This window comes from Protopterus annectens, chromosome 7.part0 (assembly GCF_019279795.1).
Source record: "Protopterus annectens isolate FY-2018-M chromosome 7.part0, PAN1.0, whole genome shotgun sequence".
NCBI lineage: Eukaryota > Metazoa > Chordata > Ceratodontiformes > Protopteridae > Protopterus > Protopterus annectens.
In genome coordinates this window covers 1,740,019,702-1,740,039,873 of record NC_056739.1, presented here as the reverse complement: position 1 = coordinate 1,740,039,873, position 20,172 = coordinate 1,740,019,702, and the positions used below count along the sequence as shown (strand labels likewise).

Below are 20,172 nucleotides of genomic sequence, written 5' to 3'. Positions count from 1 at the left end.
TGTCTCTAAAATCATATGTGAATTAAGATTTAGAGGCCATAGCTCACTTACTACTTGGGAGATAATTGCAACTTCGAAATGAAAATGATACCATCTTTTTAATCAGTAGCCAATTAGCTTTCTTATCTGAACGTATACTTCCCCAACTAAAGAACCTTGTTCTGTTTTTTGCTCCCCACTGTTAATTCTGTGATGTTTCCTCACTGAATCACAGTAGATGATGTTTGTAGGCGACTAGTGTTTGAATATTCAAAGAGCCTGTAAGAGCTGGTGGGGGGGTGGAAGTGAACAGCTGTTGCTAGATTGCCTTCCTGGGAAGAGGGAGGTGTCCTTTGCTATCTCTCTAGGGGACATATAGCAAGAGCACTAGGTGCTGCACCCCATGGAGCTCAAGCATAGTGAGGCTCTGCTCTGAAGTGCAGTCACACAGTAAGCCAAGAAGAATTCAGTACATGGAAGCATGCTTCCTCTCAGGGAGCAGCACATAACAGAGTCTGGTAGAGCCACCTTAGGGGAGGGATTTGCTCTGCCAAGAGAGAGTGTAGGGCAGCTCTGCATGGCCAGCAAGGAAGTCCACTCCCTACCTGTTGACACTGTACATGGAGTAGATGAGCTAATTAGGATTCCTGGACAGGAACGAATGGTCTGCAGAGTTCTCACCTGGCCCATGGATGCTTGGTTCCCACTGCTACAGAAATAGTGGTCCAATCAGGTGCAGATAGAGGAGCCATCAGGCTAGGTCCTTGGAAGGGGTGAATACAAAAAAAGGACAGATTATTCATATTCATGATATCTCATATTTTTTGCATCAAGTGTCAGGACAGAGAGACTAACATATCAAGTTTTTAATGAGTTACAAAAAAGTAAGAAACATTTTTGCTTGGGTACCTTTTATCTCTGTACCTGCTAACCATCAAGCATTTGCCATTGATCTTGAACCCATTTTCTGTTATGGAGCTGAGGAATTTTCAATGTGAGGAGCTGTGATGGGGAAGAAAGTGGTAATTGGGAACATATGTTTTAGGACTGTAATGAGTTAGCAGATATTAAAAATTTCCTATAGAATTCTCTTGTCGGCAGTATTGGTTGAGCAAGTGGCTATAACCAAAGAAACTGTTCTTCTGATGTGGGACACCGGATCTCAATTGCCTAGACTTAGTAAGGTCTTGTTAAGTTTAATTCTGTCAGCTACCAAAAATGCAATTGCTGGAAAATGGAAGTCAAAGTCTAAACTAACTGTATTTGAAGTACTGGATATTTTAAAATAGATAAAAGAACTGGAAGAGGATCTTTAGAAAAAGAAAGGAGCAAATTACTTAGAAATAAATGGAAATTGTGGGAAAAATACATGCAGAATTATGTTCAGAATGAGTACTGAGGTTTAAGAGAAGGCAGGGATTTAGCAATTTATTTAATGTTGGACTGATGATAGCTAGAGATGTCATCACCTTCCCTGTATTCCTCCTAATCAACAGAACCATAACTGAACAATACATTCCTCAACTCTGGAAAGTCTCTTACATAATCCCTCTATACAATGGTGGCTCCTTCACTGAGGTCACTAATTACAGGCCAATTGGCATATTCTCTCCCCTAGCAAAGATTCTTGAAAAATGCATACACACACACAACTACTGGGCCATCTTTTAAAAAACAACCTCCTGTCCACTTCCCAACATGTTTTCCGACCAAAACATAGTACAACAGCAGCTCTAGTTAATTTCATTAATACAGTCAATCAGCATAGAAATAATGTTCTTCTTGTCTCTTCCGTCTTTCTTGACATGTCAAAGGACTTTGATACAGTCTCCCATCAAAAACTGTCAATAAGCTAGGTTCCCTAAACCTTTCACAGTTTGCCCTCTCCTGGTTCACCAGCTACTTGTCTGACCTCCAACAAGCAGTTAAATGGAAAAGTGAAATAACTCCCCTGTTACCTATCTCTGTGGGGCTACTACAAGGCTCAATTCTGGGTCCACTTCTCTTCACCATATTCACAAACAAACTCATTACCACCACTCGGCATGCAACTATAGTTCAATATGCAGATGATTCCACCCATATATGTTCCTCTCCTTCCCGTTCAGAACTCTTGCAAAAAAAAACAACAATCCTTCATTGACGCTGAAAAATACCTTTCAGACTCCCAACTTGTTTTCAGCCCTAACAAAACAAACCTTATGCTCTTTCCCAGTGGTAAAATACCTGACCATCTTCTCCCCTTCACTATCTACTCCTCAAATAAAATGTTAATAGAGCCAGTAAATCACACAAAACTCCTAGGAGTCACTATTGGCAATGAGCTTAAATTTGATAAACACTTAGCTCAGGTGATTAAAAAAGTCCACTTTAAGTTAGACTGACTATAACAGAATAAAGCCTTGCCTAACTGATACTACCAGAAAAACAATCTCCAGAACACACCTTCTTTCTACCCTCTTATACGCCTCACCAATATTCACAAATCTAAGAAAATGTGACATAAATAAACTGGAGTCCTGCTATAATAAAATAGCCAGATTTGCTTCTAGCCACCCATCAAGAGCTCATCACCTCATTGCACTACAACAACTAAATTGGATGGAACTGCCCAATCTATTAACCTTCAACCAACTAACATTAGCACATCCCACCCTGCACCACCCAAATAACCGTCCAGCTCTCAAAGACTTAATACAGCCTTACTCCAACTGTAGATCACTAAGTCCCTCCCACAAAATTCTGTTTAAAGTATCTAAATCCAACAGTAGACATGGTGACTTCCTATACTCCAACATAATTTCTAAAGCTTGGAATACAATACCACAGAGTGTACTCAATGCTTCCAACTCATCCAAGTTCAAAACACTACTCAGGGACCACCTAAACAGTAACTTGCTCAGCCCCTGCTCTAAGCCAGGATAAACTTAACCACCACCACTATCTCACTATAAAAACTGCCTGGATTTCTCCCATATACCTCAATTGTTTCTTATCACACTAGAAATGTAAAATACTACTATTCTCTTTGCTATAATTTTGTCTACAAATTTCTTTCTCTGCTACTGTACAAATGTCTTCTGTTTATGTGATAACTTTGTTCCTAAAAAATGTTTTTTTCACTTATTTTATTTATCACTGTAAATTTAAATGTATTAACAGTAACACTTTTTTATAATTTCTTGTAGCAATCTATTCAAATGTAGGGAGCTTTTCTCCCTGGGCCTCTGCTGAAAATGGGCCAATAAATAAAATATAAGGAAAGTAAATGTAACACATAAAGTATGTAAATAGAGAAATCGTAATATATTTTTTCTTTTTTATTAAGCTGTGTTTGCCTTTGTGTTAAATGATAATTTAATAAAAGGTGTTAAAAAAAAGTATAAGTAAAGATTGAAAGACAAGACCTTAGAAAACTCGAGTTCATAGATTGTGAATAGACTTGCTCTTCTCACTCTTCTGTCTCTCTTCCTTCCCGTGATGGTGTATGTAAGCATTGCAAAATGTGGAGAAACACTAAAATCTTACTGTTGAGGTTTTCTTGGATATAAAAGCATTGTTTGCATTCTTTGTGCACATTTGAATGTCACAGTTGTGACCCTCAGTCTGTCTCAGCTTATTGAATGCATTTTTTAAAGTAACAGTATTGCTTTACTTTTATAATATTTAAGCTGTTATTTATTTATTTTTTATTTCTTCTAATCTAGAGCTGTAGCTCATGTTATTACTGTTTTACCCTTTTTGCCTGCCGTAAAATTACAAAACCTGAAGTAAGAATGTGTGGCTATCACAGCACAGTGGTGTGTCATTAAATATTAAGAGTACAGCATGGCCTTTGTATACAGCTACAAAGTTGTGTTTTTTACATATTAATTTCTTTGTCATAGACAAATCTAGCTAGTATGATTAGTATGTTTGAGAAATGTATTAAAATAAAACAAAAAAGAAAGAAAAAAGGCACCCATAGGGTTTCAGGTAAACAAATAAAAAATTCTTATATTCATTTCCTTAGGTTTGACACCTAAAGATTACCGGTCTCTGAAGAACCAATATCTACAGGTTAGTTGCATGTCATGAGATGTGACTGTCTGGTTGGCACTTTTGAGGAAAGGTAAAATTTGTGCTTGGGTGTGAGGTAGCAACTAATGTATGGCTTGCCTTTGCTTTTAAACTAAGTTTTCATTTTTATTATGGATCATTCCAGAAATTTGATTATAAAACATTTATACTCATTGTGATGTTCCTTTATGACATTTAGATTTGCTAAAAGAATATTCAAGCCAAGCTCCATCACTTTGCCAAACTTGGTCATCCACTGCCCGATTTGTGATATTTACTTTCTGATAATAGTCAAATCTTTACAACTTCAAGCTTATAGTATACCTGAATGATTTCTTAAGCATATGTCTATAAACACTGTCCAGCAAGGAACCTCCGCTCTAGTAACAAATTCTTATTACTTATAAATAAGTCAAATAATGTTGCAGGAGACTCGCTGCACCCCCCCCCTCCAATACATTGCTGAACTCTGGAATAGTATCCCCACACAAATAAAACTCTCCGACAAACTCAGTAGTTTTAAACCACTCCTTAAACAACATCTTAACCAGTACTGGTCCTGCAAATGCTCATCTCATGGTTGAGACTCTGTGTTCACTATACAATACTCTCCTTTGACAGAATACACTCAACCTCTCACTGAAATGACAAAACAAAATGTATACATAACTACTGCCTGTACAATCCACTAAGTTGCACGTGTGCTTCCTCTTTAGTAACTTCCACCTCTGTAAAATCTTAGAATGTATAAATGTAGTTACTGTTTGTGTATAATTGTAAATAGAAATGTAGCTACTCTGTGTTTAACTAGAACTTATTATAATGCAGTGTAAGAAAATGGATCTTTTCTCCCCGGGCCTCCGCTGAAAATGGGAATTAACCAGATGGACTTTGCCATAAAAACAAAGATAACTAAATAAATAAATATGAATTTACCACTGATCTTTAAAAAGTAGTGTCTTGGGTGAGTCTTTTGAGAAGATTAAAACTGTTAAGGTAAGGTACGACAGGGAATGTCAGAGTAAGCACCATTAGACAGCCTAAGGAATTAGAGATTGAGGAGACATTTGCAGTCTTTATATCGTGAATATGAGAATTGACACTAATTACGAAGAGGATTGGCTGGGTGGGGATTGTTGCAGGTTGAGGATTTACTTTGTAATTTGTGATTAGCAAGGAAGTGAAGTCACAACCAGGGACTGTAAAAACGTTTAGATAAAGATTTATTTATGAAGTAAATACTAAGGAGAGCATAACTGTTCATTTAACTTGCAGAGTGTAATACAGTATGTAGTAAAAACGATTGCCCTTGGCTGAGCTAGAACCTACTGAATTGTAACTGCATACTTTGTCATATATAGCCATTAGCTTCCTGCTATCTCCAAACTATACCAAAAAAGTGAAACGTATTTCATTTACACTGTTTAAACTATGTCTTACTGGGGTGCACAACAGTATTATTTCCCTGTTAACCTAACTTCATTGTTCAGAGGTCTTACAACAGTCACTGCAATCTACTAGTAAAGATTCAGTTTATGTATCAAGATGAAAACTGTCACCTCTTTGTCCCCAGCATTTATGGTTTATGTCAGCACTTTTGTCTGGATGTAACCCAACTCATCAAAATTTACAGACAATTTGAACAGTCAAGACTGTGAGAATATTTACAATGATTTAGTCACTTTCTTAAGGAAATTTTCTCAAAGAAATTTCTTGCAAGGAAATGGGTGCTTCAAAGTTCATATCTTAAAAAAGGAAACTATATGTCGTGCTACAAGTAAGTCAAGTAAAATTTCATTTATATTAAATGTCTCATTCATTTATTTTAAATGTCTTGTCTAGTTATTTTATACAGAAACTGTGGTCTAGTTAACCTCCTTGCAATAAGATTTTGTCAGCAGTTAAGCTCTGTAGGTTATTATTTTTCTTCCATCAGTTGCATGGTGTTACACCCTGCAACTCTCCACCCTTGATGCAAGAGGTTTGTTGACATGGCTTCTTCCTTGTTTAACTTTTATGGGTTTTGAGGATGTAAGTATTACATGCACATCATGTTTCTGGCAATGGTCCAGTTGAAAAGTTATTTACAACTTAGTTGTAGTCTATGACAGATATTTATGTTGTCTATATATATAAAAATAACCAAATGAAATGCTTTGCACGTTATGGCATACATGTTTTCTTTTCTTATCAGAAGATAATGACTGGCTTATGGTATTAAGCAAATTCATAAAAACTGGAGTTGTAACCATACAAAGTCTGGCACACTTTTTTTATCGTAACATGGAATCCAAGTTGATCCAGACTGCATGCTTATAATATCTTGGACTGGCCACCATAGATGCACTCCTTTTGACAGCATTTTACTCTGCTCCAATCTCTCTAGAGCTTGTTGCAGATATTTGCAGCTCAAGTGACTATTACAGTTTTTTTTTCATTTAAAAATCGATCTTATGACAGATGAATCACCCCCTTTTAATTTGTTATAGAGCATGTTAAAGTTAGTTGTCTTAACGGTTGTTTTGCTGTTTTCTGATTATTCTCATAAACTGATGTTTCTTCACTGTTACCTCCCTATCCTGTCAGTCTCCTCTTGCTTTTCTAAACAGGTTTTCCTTTCCTGTCTTTTCCACAAAACAATTTCACTGCCTGTATTGTACAAATATTTTCATTTTTTCTTACTATTTTTACATTATTGAGAGTAAACAAGTTTACTGTTACTTAGTCTTTGGGGATTGTAATTTTTCCATTATTAGTAAGCCTTGTTATCAGCATTTAGTGTGTTTTTATGGTTTAAATTTGTTACTCTGTGGTGTTTAAATGATATCAGATTTGCTGTGTTTGTTAGTGTTATTTTTATACATTAATGTTAGTGTTTTTACTGACATTTCAGTAAAGAGAAGGAGAAAGCCTCTTTTTTTTTTGAAATGCAGAAAGTACAGTCATAAAATTCTGTCCCAGGATCCACATGATGTTTGTGTTGTTTGCTTGTAGTCATAACATTGCTGAGCTTGCAGCAATATCTGCAGAAATTTCAGACTAAAGGAGAAACAAACTCATTCTGAAAGGCTTACTGGAAGGGGACATCCCAAAGGATAATTTGCTCCCATAGAAGAAGAAGCAGAAGCAAAAAGGAAAGCACAGGAGGGCAGGGAGCCAGTGTGGTCTCATCTGCTACAGAAAGAAGATGCTCAAGTTATCTGTTCAACGGGCAAGGAGTCCAGAATGATGGATCACTTAAGGAAGCGAGTTTACACTTCAAGTATATTTGCAATATGTTTCATAAATTACTTGATGCATATAATTAGATTCCAGAAAAATGTAGCAGACAAGACCATGTAATCCCTCAGGAAGTTGCCTTCTGGAGGTACCTGAAAGCAGTTCAAGTCACAGATTTCTACATTGAGTACCATAGCCATGCTGTCCATGCAGTTGCTTCACATCACAGCAAACAGAGCAGCTGGATTGGGAATCATAATGAGGCCGCAGATCAGGCTCAGACTAGCCAGTTTGTAGATCACTTCAAATCAGCCTTTGCAAATGCTCCCTGTGATGGGTCCACTCTGTTCGGACCAAAAGTTAAAGCATAGTTGATGGAAAGTGAGCAGGAAAGAAAGATACTTGTGGCTGTTGGAATTAAGGTCCTCAGTCTTTCAAAAGCCACTTGCTTGGAATCAAAAGGATGAGAGGTACTCATTGAGTTTGCATATCCCAACAGCCCCAATATAACATTGAAGAAATGGAGTTCCCAGAGGATGTGGTGGGCTGTCCAGTGGTTGCCACTCTAGAGGCAGAGGTGGTTCACAGAGCCAGGGGTTCTATAGCCCTTTCCCTGAGAACAGTCAGCGGAATCTCTGACGGTCTGCCTGACTGTCCACCTCTGGAGACAGTGGGAAACTGAATTTACTTGTAGCCACAAAACTGGCAAATGTTAACTTAAGAAAATTGGATAAGGGAATTATCTAGAGGCTACTTAATGCCATTTATTTTCAAGCTCCACCCAAGCCTCTGTTACCCCATCTAGATGCCACATCCCATAAGAAAAACACAGCATCACAAGAGGTACACAACTTTCTGCAAAAAGTGCCTCTAGGAGTACCCACTAAACCAGAAAGGAACCGGGTTTTACTCAAGGTTCTTCTAGGTGCTCAGGAATGCAGAGGATCTCAGACCAATATTTGACATCAGTTAATTGAATCAGTTTGCCAAGAAAACTGTGGTCATGATGCATTCAGTCCTTCCTTGTCTGCAGTAGGGAAATTAAATGTGTTTGGACCTCCAAGATGTGTATTTCCATATAAAGACAGCCAAGCCATCCTGGTGGTTCCTCAGCGTCTGAGGAGGAGCCGGTCACTGTCAGTTCAGAGATTTGCCTTTTGGACTTACTGCAGCCACTAGAGTGTTTACAAAGTATATGGCTCCAGTTGCAGCTCACTTCTAATTGCTAGGGATCAAAACTTCTTCCTTCCTGGATGACTGGCTCAAAGTTGTGACCTCAGTGAAATCTCTAGTCAAAGCAAGGGAATGCTTACTCTGTGCCTGTTCTTGGGAATATCCACAAACCTACAAAAATCAAACTTAGAGCCAGTGCAATAGCTAACTTTCATCTGATGGCACGACTACAACATTTGCAACAAGTCTACCCTCAGAGAGGGTACAAGCAATTAAGAGGCTTTCAGAACTCTAATCATCAGACACCGACAGCTGCCTTGATCCTAAAGATATTAGGTCTGATGTTTCAATACAGATGGCACCTTTGGGTACCTTTGACAAGATTTCATGTGAGAATTCAGTTGACCCTTAAAATTCAGTGGTTACAGACACAGGATCCATTGCACAACAGTCTCACTGTCCATGCCTTGTTAAAAATATCTCCATGTGTGGCTTTAAACAACAATCTTAATAAGAGGACATCCTTTTCTTACCTCCCATCCTGGCAGCAGTGGTCACTATGGATGCATCTGCATCGGGGTGGACGGGGCATTACCTGGGGTTGACTGTTCAGGGTATGTTGGAACCATAAAGAGGCCCATCAGCACATAAGCACATTAGAGATGAGGGCTATCCTGCAAGCATTGCAGGAATTCCGAGTCTGCCTTCCCCAAGGTACAATAGCCATTAACTCTGACAACATAGCCATGGTGTGGTATATCAACAAGCAAAGAGGAATCAAATCTTACCCTCTCTTTTGGGAAATAATGAGGGTATGGGAATGGGCTGTTACCTCTCAGCACTTATAGCAACACATATCCTGGGAAATACTGGTTTATTAGCAGACTAATTTAACAGATGCCTGTTGATGTCCCTTGAGTGGTCTGTTAGTATGTCTGTGGCAAATAAGCATTTTTATCATTGGGGAAAGCCTTGCTAAAACTCTGTTATCTTACCATCCAACCACATGTACAGCAATATCTTTTCCCTAATCCATCCTTAGGGCCAGACTCCTAGAGATGATGTTGTCCACCCTTGGTACCCACGTCTCCTCTATGCATTCTTCCTCTACCTGCAATATGAAAGTTATCCAGAAAGCCGAGCTGTGCAGAGCCAATCTCGTTCTCATAGCTGTGTTCTGTCCACAGCAAGTCTGGTTTCCCTTGCTATGGCCGTATTTGATAAGGAGACCCCCTCCTTCTGCATCCACATCTGAGGCTGCTGTCACTTCCCTCCAGCAGGCCTTGCCTGGACATCCATTTCTCCAGATTAGCTGCATAGTTTCTTCGCTTCCAGTAGTAGCCATGGGTGCTAGCTTCTCAAAATCCCTTCACTAGAAAAATGCATAAAACCAAGAGTTTCAAGTTCTGTTCATAGGCTATCTAATAAACGCTAGCCCCATTATGGCCCATGTTGCTTCCATCCTTCATTTCTTAACAAACTTGTTTGATCAAGGCTCAGGTTTATCCACTATTAAAGTTCATCTGGCTGCCATTTTTGCTAATCATCAAGGTATTAATTGCTCCTCTTTAGTCTCTCAGTTTACCTGGGTGACTTTCTTAAGAGGAATTGTATTTATTCAGGCCACCATACAAAGATGCGTTGCCTCTTTGGGACTTCAATTTTGTTCTTAGATTTAAGTTTTTTGAACCTGCAGCCAAGGTCAGTCTTAACTATGTGTAATGGAAAACACTTTTTTCTAGTGGCAGTCACCTCAGCCAGAAGAATTTTGTAACTACACACACTCTCTTTGAAGTCAGCATGTCTCATTTTTCACAAAGAAATGGTAGTACTCGGAACTGACCCATCTTTTATGCCAGAGGTACCGTCCAGACTGAATCTTAATCAGTGGATCAGTTCAGAGTTCAAACTTCATTGCTTGAATGTTTACAAGCAACTATGCTTTTACCTGAATAGCACAAACGATGCGAGGCAAAATAAATAATGTTTTCAGTTCCTTTGCCTATAACAGGTTAGGTAAAAGGATGACCAAAGTCACGCAGTCCATGCAACTGTCTGATTGTGTTACTTTTCTATAATTCTAATAACTTAAGTTTGTCATTCAGACCAAATGTTCATCCAGCAAGGTCTGTGGCAGCATCAGCAACTTTTTTCAGGAATGTTTCAGTGTATTACATGTGCAGCATCATCATGGTTATTTTTCCATACCTTTGCTGAACACGATAAGTTGGACATCATATCAAGATCTGGATCGAACTTTGGTGTCATTGTAAGGGGCTTATTGTGAGACTACCTATTCTGTTCTGCTGGGGACTGTGTACAAAATATTACAGTATGCAAACTGGCTCAGCTGTGATATAAAAGTTATGTACTTGGCATGATAGATCCACTAGGTCTTTGTATGCGTACTTTGATATACTCCCCACCTAACCATCATCTAAATTGTAACCCATGCACAAATCTGGAGTTAAAACCAAAGGTTATTAGGTCATGCCCTCTTTTCAAGGAACCTTTATTGCGTCATATAGTGTGCAGTGGCCACACTTAATCTGGAGAGAGGAGAGGAGAAGAGCATCGTGGGAGACAGAGAAGAGCTCAAGCTTGCAGTAGAGTAAAATGTTGCCAAATAAGAGTATGCCTGAAAAGACCAGTCCAAGATATTACAGTATGCAGCCAAAGGATCAACTGGATCTATTGTTATGGTAAGCACACAACTTTAGTTTAATGTCCATCTCACTGGGAACAAACCTACAACTCATAGTTTCACACATACTTAGTAGGCTGTTGATACATGAGGATCTTTGGAAGCTTATCCTTGGAGCCCAAAGAAGTTTTTTAGCACTTGTAATTTAAGTACATATAACCCAGTGCCGAGTAGAACATTTACATGTTACCCTACCCATGAGGGATAAGAGTGGCAAACCGGGGTGAATTTGTGGTTTTCCATCCATTCATTCACATTATATCTGAATAGAGTAAGAGAGATTTTGCTTTATGTGGAGAGGAATACAATTGTAAAGAAATGATATTCTGTGTGATACATATATGCCTCTCCAACATGTTCTATTTATATCACAAAACAGACTAAGATCTCTTGAGTGGGTGTTTTATTCCACCATCAGACTTGCAGATGTGCAGTAGATCAGAGAGGTGAGGGTCTGCTGAAGATCTGTATATGAGGCAGAGATTGCCACTCAGTGGCTTGTATGATACTGAGAAAAAGACAAGATTTTGAGATGGTCAGTATAGTTTTATTGATTTAGGCCTTTGATTTTCTTGGTGAGAAAACACTGTGGTCATTCAAGTTGTATTAAGTATTTGGACAGATACATAAAGAGGGGGCATTAAGCTTGATGATCTAATAAGTGCTGAGTTCAGTGGAGTGATCACATCCCTGGACATAGATGCCATCTACCAATAAGCTGCACAATGAAAAATAACCTCTTACAGTAGTGAATACATAGTGGTTAAAGCACAGCTGGTTGTCCACATAGCTTTCCAGGCCTATAACCACTGAATCAGTTTTCAGGGGTATGTTCTCAATGTGAGAGCTGTAGAATGTCTTATGCATACCAAAGGAGATTATTACACATTTCTTGGCATTTTGTTCTAGTCCATGGTTATGACACCAACAATTTATTTGGGAAAGGCTCACTTGGAGGATTGTGGTGTCCTTTGGAGAGTCTATGATGGCACCACGTTTACAGTCATCCACAGACTTAGTCAACCAGAAACCTTTTACATTAGCTTTGACCTCCAAGAAGTAAATGCCAAAGAGAAGTGGCCCAAGGACTGAGCTCTGGGGTACACCACGAATGACAGGTGTGTTGGTGGAGGTAGAGCTGCCTACCGTAAATTCCTGTATTCTAATTGTGAGCCAGTTTGCTATCCAGCAAGTTACATAGGGATTTATATCTAGCTGGGACAGTTTATCAGCAATACCTGAGTGTGGCATGATGTTGAATGCTTTTGTATGGTCTAAATGTGCAGTGTATATTGATTTTGCCTCATCCATTGCTTCAGTATCCTTCTGAAAGAAGTTGACCAGGTTAAGTAGGCATGATCTACACTTGACAAAATCAGTCTGGCTTTGGTTAAGAGGTTTTAGGTTACTTTTGTTCTTATTTATTAATTCCATAATGGTACTCTCCATAGGATTACAGCTGAGGCTTTGTGCAGGGGGATGACTGTTGTTATCCTTCATTTTTCTGACAGAAAGCCAGTTTGGAAACTGATATTGAACAACCTCTGTAGAGAGTTTGACAGGTCCTGTTTCTGGCCGGTCAGTAGGCAGCCTGGTATGTTATTTGGCCCAACAGCAGCAGTATTTCTGGTCTTGGAAAGTGCTTTGAGAACTTGTTCTTAGGAGATTTAGAGGGAGGGGATAGATGTGGGTATATGATCTGAGAATGTAGGTTAAAGAAGGGGGTGATGTTTAAGCTAAATTTATTCACTAGTAGATTGATTATGTCCACAGGGTCTGAGTATATGATATCATTTACTATTCATTCTATGCAGTGCTGGGCATTGTTTCAAAGGTTTCCAACATAGTTAAAGAAGGCTTTGTGGTTGTCTTTTGCCTTGGTGGCTATTTTTACCTCATATCTAGCTTTGGTTGATTTGATCAGGGACCAGTGTTTCCTGACATTTAGCAAGAGTGTTTTTGACAAATTGATAGTTGCCTTTGCTATTGTGTGCAGTGATTTTTTTTCCCTTAAATTGTAGAGCCTGTTTAAATTTGGGATCCGCCATAGGGTTTATTAAGTTTGGTGCTGTATTTGCTTTACAGGGGACATTTGCATCTACACAGCTGTTCACATATACACAGAATTTGGCAGTAAAGGATTCCATATAAGCAGCAGGGTCATCAGGTTGGAGGGTGATGTTGAATTTAGGCAAGTCATTACTCAAGTTTCATAGGTTAGCCTTTGCATGATCTCTGAATACGGAGATATTTGAGGATGCTGCTGGCTTCAGTCTTATAGTGATTTTAAGTAATTTATGGTCTGATTTGACGGGGGAAGGGAACTAGACCTGGCTGACAACAGAGCTGTCCCTTCCAAATTCAGGATTTTGTCTCCCCTAATTGGGGTGCTGAGTACCTGGTCCAGAGATTTAATATCTATGAAATTCAGAAATCTCTGTGCATGTGTGTTAGGGGATGTATACTTCTCCCAGTTAATGGAGGGGTAGTTGAAGTCCCCTAGGGTAGTGGTGTTTGACCTAATGCACAGGGACTCCATATAAGTCAGGTACAAGGTATGAGTCAAGGGGGACATAGAGAGGGACCTACAGTCAGCTATGATCTTACAAGGGGGTTTTATTAATGGTAAATTGGACATGGAGGACTTCCAGGTTGTTACACTGTCTAATGAGCCAGGAGGTGATATTTTGGTTTATGAATATAGAAACACTGACATATTTGATGTCTTCAAGTGTGGTTGGCTTGAATGCATGGTAGGTGTTGAAGCCCTGCACTGTTGGAGTGCTCTCAGTGGTCTTGAACCAGGTCTCTGTAACAATGCATATATCGATGCATTCCATAGTAAACAGTGCCTGTAGCAAGTGAAAATTTTTGTTGAGGCTCCTACATTAAGCAGTCATACATTTATGTTATGTGGATTTTGCTTGGTAAGTTGGAAGCTTTTGAAGACTGACATTGCCTAAAAAAGGCACTATGGGGGTGGACAAACCTTTAGCCAATGCATGAAAGTCTTCTGGAGGTAGGTGCAGGCCATCCCTAGCAAAGTAATTAGTACTATCTATCATCCCCCCCAGGATGATATATAGTGCATCCCCTTGAATGACACTAGAAGCCAGTTGTTGAAATTAATCTTTTGTTCGTGTTGCTGTATCATTCTCTATGATGGTAAAATGCTGCTCGAGCCTAGATTCATACCTGCCTGGGTCACATATTCTGAGAGTTCTATCATTTCTCTGTTTATTTCATCCAAGGAGGTATGTCTCTAATCATTTACTCCGTTGTGTACTATGACTGTGTCATATGTTTATCTGTGGTGCAAGGACTTCAGTGCATGTATGAGGTGACAAATCCTGGCACCCAGTAAGCAACTAACTGTTACCTCTTCTTAGTCAGCCTGGTGAAGGGAGCAACAATGTATCTTACTGTGGAGTCACCTGTAACTAGGATGTTGGATTGTGTGGAAATTTGCATTATGGGCTTTTGATTCAAGTCACTGTGAGCCTTAGATGCATGTTTCATTTTGGAAACTGCCTGAGTTGACTCTGAAGTTACTGAGGGTACTTGTTTCTTACGTTACATGTGGGATGCCTTTGTGGTTTAGGTAAGTTACTTTTAAAAGGCTCAGCAAATGTAAGTCTATTTCATCCATATTGTGTGCGATACATATAGTAAGGTTTTGTGTGTTACTGACAGCCAGTTTGGTATTTGAAGTGGCTTTTTGTGAAATTTCTGTCTCCAATAACATTATATAAGACATCTCTCACATAGTGTGTCAATTTTGTTTAAGTAGTAGGTGGTTGTCAGTAAACATGAGACGGGTGCTACATTATCTCAGGATGCCCATTTCAACGTGGCAGACAGTTGGACAGAGCAAGTCCATGCTCCCAGGTGCTTACCAATGTGGGCTGAATAGGGAAGTAACATTTATGAGGTCTGGAGTTGATAAATATAGGTGCTATCTGGCTGGTAGGGGAGATAGTGCTGGTCACAGAGCTGCACACAGCTAGGAACTCCTTGGATGTATTTTTTATTTGTTATTTATTTGACATTTGTTAACGGGGTATGTCTGACTGAGCTGGAGCGCATTTTCAGTGGAGGCCCAGGGAGAAAAGCTTCACATCAAGAAAAATAAAATAAAATAATAATTACATGGCTACAAATGTTACATTCTGTAGAGTAGAATTTCAGTTATTAGTGTAAGCATAGGTACAGATATAAGTAAGTCTAATAGCAAGGTTATTACAATGAAAAAAATATAGACAAAACATAATTTCTAAGATAATGTAATACCTACAATACATGAATTACATATGTCCTTTGACTACAAGGTACATGTGAAAGTTGTTTTCTTATCTGTTATTGGTCAGTTGCCATGTTAATGCTACTGTGTATACCGCTGTTACAAAATCATCGGGCTCTTTACTGCCATGAGATTGATTACAACACACTTGTATATTATTAAATTATTTCCATGCCACAATGATACTTGTATTTCCTAGGGGAACCAAACTGCAGTCTCGTAAGCTTTTTCAGAATGTTTAATTAATTAACATTTATCCTGTGTCTCTGTGTAGTAAGCAGACTCTTTTCACATTTACTTTTTAAACTGACAACATAATGTTGCTTTGTTAAACATAGCACACTGCACTTACAGCTGGAAATAATTCATTCAAATGTTTATTTTTTTTTAGTCAGATCTGCAAACTCATTTACTGACATGTGACAGTTAACTTTTTTAAGGCAATCATTTTTCTTAACTGCACAAATAACTGATTATTAACTTTGGAAGATTGCTACTATTTAACAAGCAAACAGTTGAAATACTTTGGTTGCTCACATGTTGCACTTGGAAGAGAGCTAGAATACTTGAAATTCCATTTTACTGGTATCAATGTTGATCACCAATACATTGTTTTTACAGTGCATTTAACTATGATTAGAGAATGGGCAAACTGTACATCAGCACCGATTGGAGAACGAATGTTCTCCAGCAGGGTATTAATGTAAAGTAATGCCTGCTGAAAAACAAGTCTGCCGCTTCAAGTCAGCATATCAAGCTGCTGTGGAGCTCAGACAGAAAAAAACTAATGGCTGCCATTAATTTACACTCACTAAGCAGCGCTTTAGCTGTTTAGTGAGTGTAAAATAAAAAAGTGTGTGTGTGTGTGTGTGTGTGTGTGTGTGTGTGTGTGTGTGTGTGTGTGTGTGTGTGTGTGAGAGAATGTATGCGTGTATGAGAGTAAAAGAAAGAGATGATTGAACTTTTATTTTACACTTGCTAATCAGCGCTTTTGCTGTTTAGTGAGTGTAAAAAATGAAATGGGAGGGAAGTGTGTGTGTATGTGAGTTTATGTTTCTATCTGCGCGTGTGAGTGAATGTGTGCATAAAAGCAGAAGAGACTGTGTGTGTGTGTGGTGTGTGTGTGCGCGCTTGCATGTGAGTGTGAGAGCGAGAGAGTAAGAGCGATCGATCTTTCCCCTGGCAGTTGCAACATCGGTTACAAGGTTTCCATACCTCTTAACACAAGAAATCTGGATAGAGACACAAATAATGGGGGAACAAAGGACCGAAAATGGGGACTGATTTTAAATATTGCTCTTATAAACTTAGAAAGTTGCTAGAATAACAGGGTTTCTGTTAACATGCATTTTCTGAAGCAGAGGCATGTGTGTGAGAGGGAGCAAGCGAGTGAGTGAGATGACTACTGGCAGCAGTAAAGAGGTTTGCGTACCTCTGGACTTTCAGCTGAAGAAATCTGGATAAAGCCTATAATAAAGGGGAACAGAGGCTCTAAAACAAAAACAGATTTTAATTATTGCTCTTATAAAATTACAGTTGTTTAAGTAACGGATTTGTGTTAGCATGATTTTTCTGAAGGAAATAAAAGTCTGAAGCTCAAATGTATGTCATTATTTAATAACTTCAATCTCCAATGACTGCCAGTGAACCAAACTATTTAGGAGTAAGGGACCAAAAAATAAAGTTAATACCTGGTTATTTTTTTAAAGTGTTATATTTTAGATGTAAAATGCTTCCTCCAGCGCATTAACATATACTACGGCAAGTTTGAAACATTAGGTGGAGGAACTATTTTACATCAAAAATATATTTAAAAAAAATTTAAAAAGTAAGTAAAACACAGTAATTTTACAGAGATCCCATTCTCTAAGAGCAATGATGCCCTCCAGGGTGTGTGTTAATGTGTAATTAATGCCCTTCCAGGATTGTAGAGGCCCAGTGCCATATGGGCGGGCATTAATTACATATTAACACACACCCTGTCAGGCACTATTGCTTGCTTAATCAGCTGTGTGCATTTAATTAATACGTATCCATTTTTAACTTTTTGGTGTCATTGAATCTATGTAGTCAAACACAAGGTTGCATCATATTGTGAGTGCACCCACAATTTGTTTTTGTATATGAATTTTCTAATACAGATTAAAAAGGTATTGGATGCAATATGTTTAGCTTTTGCAGTCTGGTATTAGGAAAACATTGTGTGGTTTAAACAGTCTAAATTATGTTAGTAGCCGATTCAAGTGTTTGGAATAGTCTAATACTTGGATAAAATGTTAATGTCCTGTACTTTCTTTGTTACTCTTTTATTACCTGCAACTTTTACCATTGGTTGCTTTGCTAATACATTGGTACAAATTATGACAGTTACTAGATTTTACTTATTTCTGGTATGTCATACTTCTGGAGCACAGCTGTGTGGGTAAGAAAATTGCTCTAACTTTTTTCAGAAGTGAAATCGGGAAATGCATTTTTTTAAATCGTCAACCATTATAGTCTTCAGGTGAATGTCATTTTCTCTTATAGCATTACAAATTTGTCAGTTGTAAGATGGACTCTAGAAGTCCAGGTTCAGTCTGGCAGTCTATAACCTGTGAACTTTTCTTGTCAAGTCCAGTATAGTATGGTGCCTATCAAAGCAATGAAACACTGTTCTCTGCTAAGTAAATGCAGACCACTATCGACTCTCTTTTGCTAGGTTAGTAATAAAAGCTAATGTTTTGTTAAAATGTTTAGAACAACTGTGTGCATGAAACAGTATTCCACACTGGGTCTTCTGAAAGACTATATTGGAGCTACAGCTTGGCTGATCTGCTGCTGGTGGGAGTTGTTAAAGTACCAAATAACTTTCACACGAGACATTTCAGCAAAGAATAGCAATCTCATTTACTGCACGAAAGACATATGTGAGAGGCTAGGAAACAATCCTGTCTCTGAGCTACTAGAATCATAGTATGTTATACCTTTTTTCATTAAAAGGAACATTATTGTAACAGTCATAAAACTGACGCTGACCAATTAGAAATGAACACTACAGCATTAATTTTGCTAACTAAGATCTCCTGACTGCTTGTTTATGACATTCCATATTAGGCATAAGTTCCAAATTCAATTAACTTTCTACTCAGAACAGATCTTAAACTTTTCTAACCCTGTCAGAACTTAGGGCAAGAAGCAAGCCAACATATACATACTGAAGGACACTGAAATTTCATTCTGCTATGAAAGCATATTAGAAATGAAATGCGTGCACTAACATTTTTCCCATTCTCTGCACTTCTCACCCTTCACAGAGTACATTGCAGTTTCCCCATGTACTCCTACCATTTATGTACTGTAGTATATGGCTTTCTAGAATATGCCTTCGTTTAGAATCTGCCATTACCTGAACCTGCACAGTTAGACTCACTGCACTATCAAATGCTGTGTATACTTTAATGTGTTTCTTTTTTGTACAGTTTAGAATAACCTCCTCTTAATGTTAATCTGCAGCAGTAGAGCCAATAATCTTTTTTGTATTTTTTTGGACACCTGTCGTTAATCAAGTGTGCAAGTCACTGTCTGTTGTTTTTGTTGTCTTGGTCTGTCTAACTTCGGTTTGAATCTAGGTTTCCCGGTAACTCATCCCATTACCTTAAGCTTTGTGTCAGAACATGAATTTCATGGCCTGCATTGTTGTTAATCTAGTATAAAAAATGTAAAATGCTATTTTATCTGTTAATTAAGCTGTATAGAGTCAGAGCAATAAAGAATAGCCAACCAGTATGGACAACTGTTTCTTACTCTGCCTTTTGTTATACCCGTCAGGATAAGTCTCATTTAACATCAGAGTGAATCTGCACACTACAGATAATATCAGATCTGAAGTAGGATATTCATTTGTCTGCAACCTGTGGGTTATGGATCCGATATCGGATCCGAACCGGCATGGTTTTCCAGCTATGGATCCAAGCTCTCAGCTCCTCCCCTCACCCATAATGCCCTGCTCTACCCTCATGACCTCAGATCTCGTTTGCCGCGCTGGTGACTGGATTTGTATTCATAGCTCTCAGCTAAGTGGTTATTTCTTACCTGTTAAATCAGAAAATTTAAAGTTTTTTGTGTATTTCTGTGTGAAAGTTTAGGTTTCCCTCTTTGATAGTTTTATTTAGAGTTAAATTAAGTAATTTTTTCCCTCCCGCTGTTGCGTAGAGTGTGTGTTGGGCCTGTGTGTCTGTATTTGTTTAAGTTACTTTTAGTAGCTTTATAGATTTGAATGGCTGATCAGCCCAAATCTATTTTTTCAAACGAGTGTGGCCATAAGCTCTCACCGGCTGATGGCCACACTCGGTGTGTTAGTGTCTCGGGGTTGAACACCTCACATCTGGTTGCTCCATTTGTGCAGGGTTCAACCCCAGGGCACTGAGGAGCGGAGGTCCAAGCTTGTCTTGGCGGGTCTTTTACCGCCAGACTCGGCTCCGCCTCCGCTCCTTCGGGAACAACTGTGTCACGGTTGTTCCCCTGTGGCACCCTCCTGCTCCTGGGACTCAACCTCCCGCTTCTGGAGAGGAGAGGGATGCTAGAAGGAGGGAGGCGGGCCGAGACCTCTGTTTCGGCCCCGCCAGCCAAGCGGCTTCTCCCGGCTCCTCTCCTCCTTCTCGGCTCCGGTCCCCTGTGTGCTTTCACCGGGTCCTGAGGAGGAGGAGACCCGATCTCCGTCGAGGCTATCGAGGAGGCACTCCAGGCCTACCTCGGTAGC

At 39.0% G+C, this 20,172-nt stretch overlaps 1 protein-coding gene across 1 annotated transcript in view; it reads left to right on the top strand.

Annotated features, from left to right (window-relative positions):
* Positions 1-20,172, top strand: part of VPS33B (VPS33B late endosome and lysosome associated) — a 2,132,768-nt gene that overhangs the window by 1,344,382 nt on the left and 768,214 nt on the right. Inside the window, exon 18 of the mRNA XM_044078281.1 lies at positions 3,992-4,038. Coding sequence (XP_043934216.1) covers positions 3,992-4,038 — 47 coding nt within the window. The remainder of the gene's footprint in view (positions 1-3,991; positions 4,039-20,172) is intronic.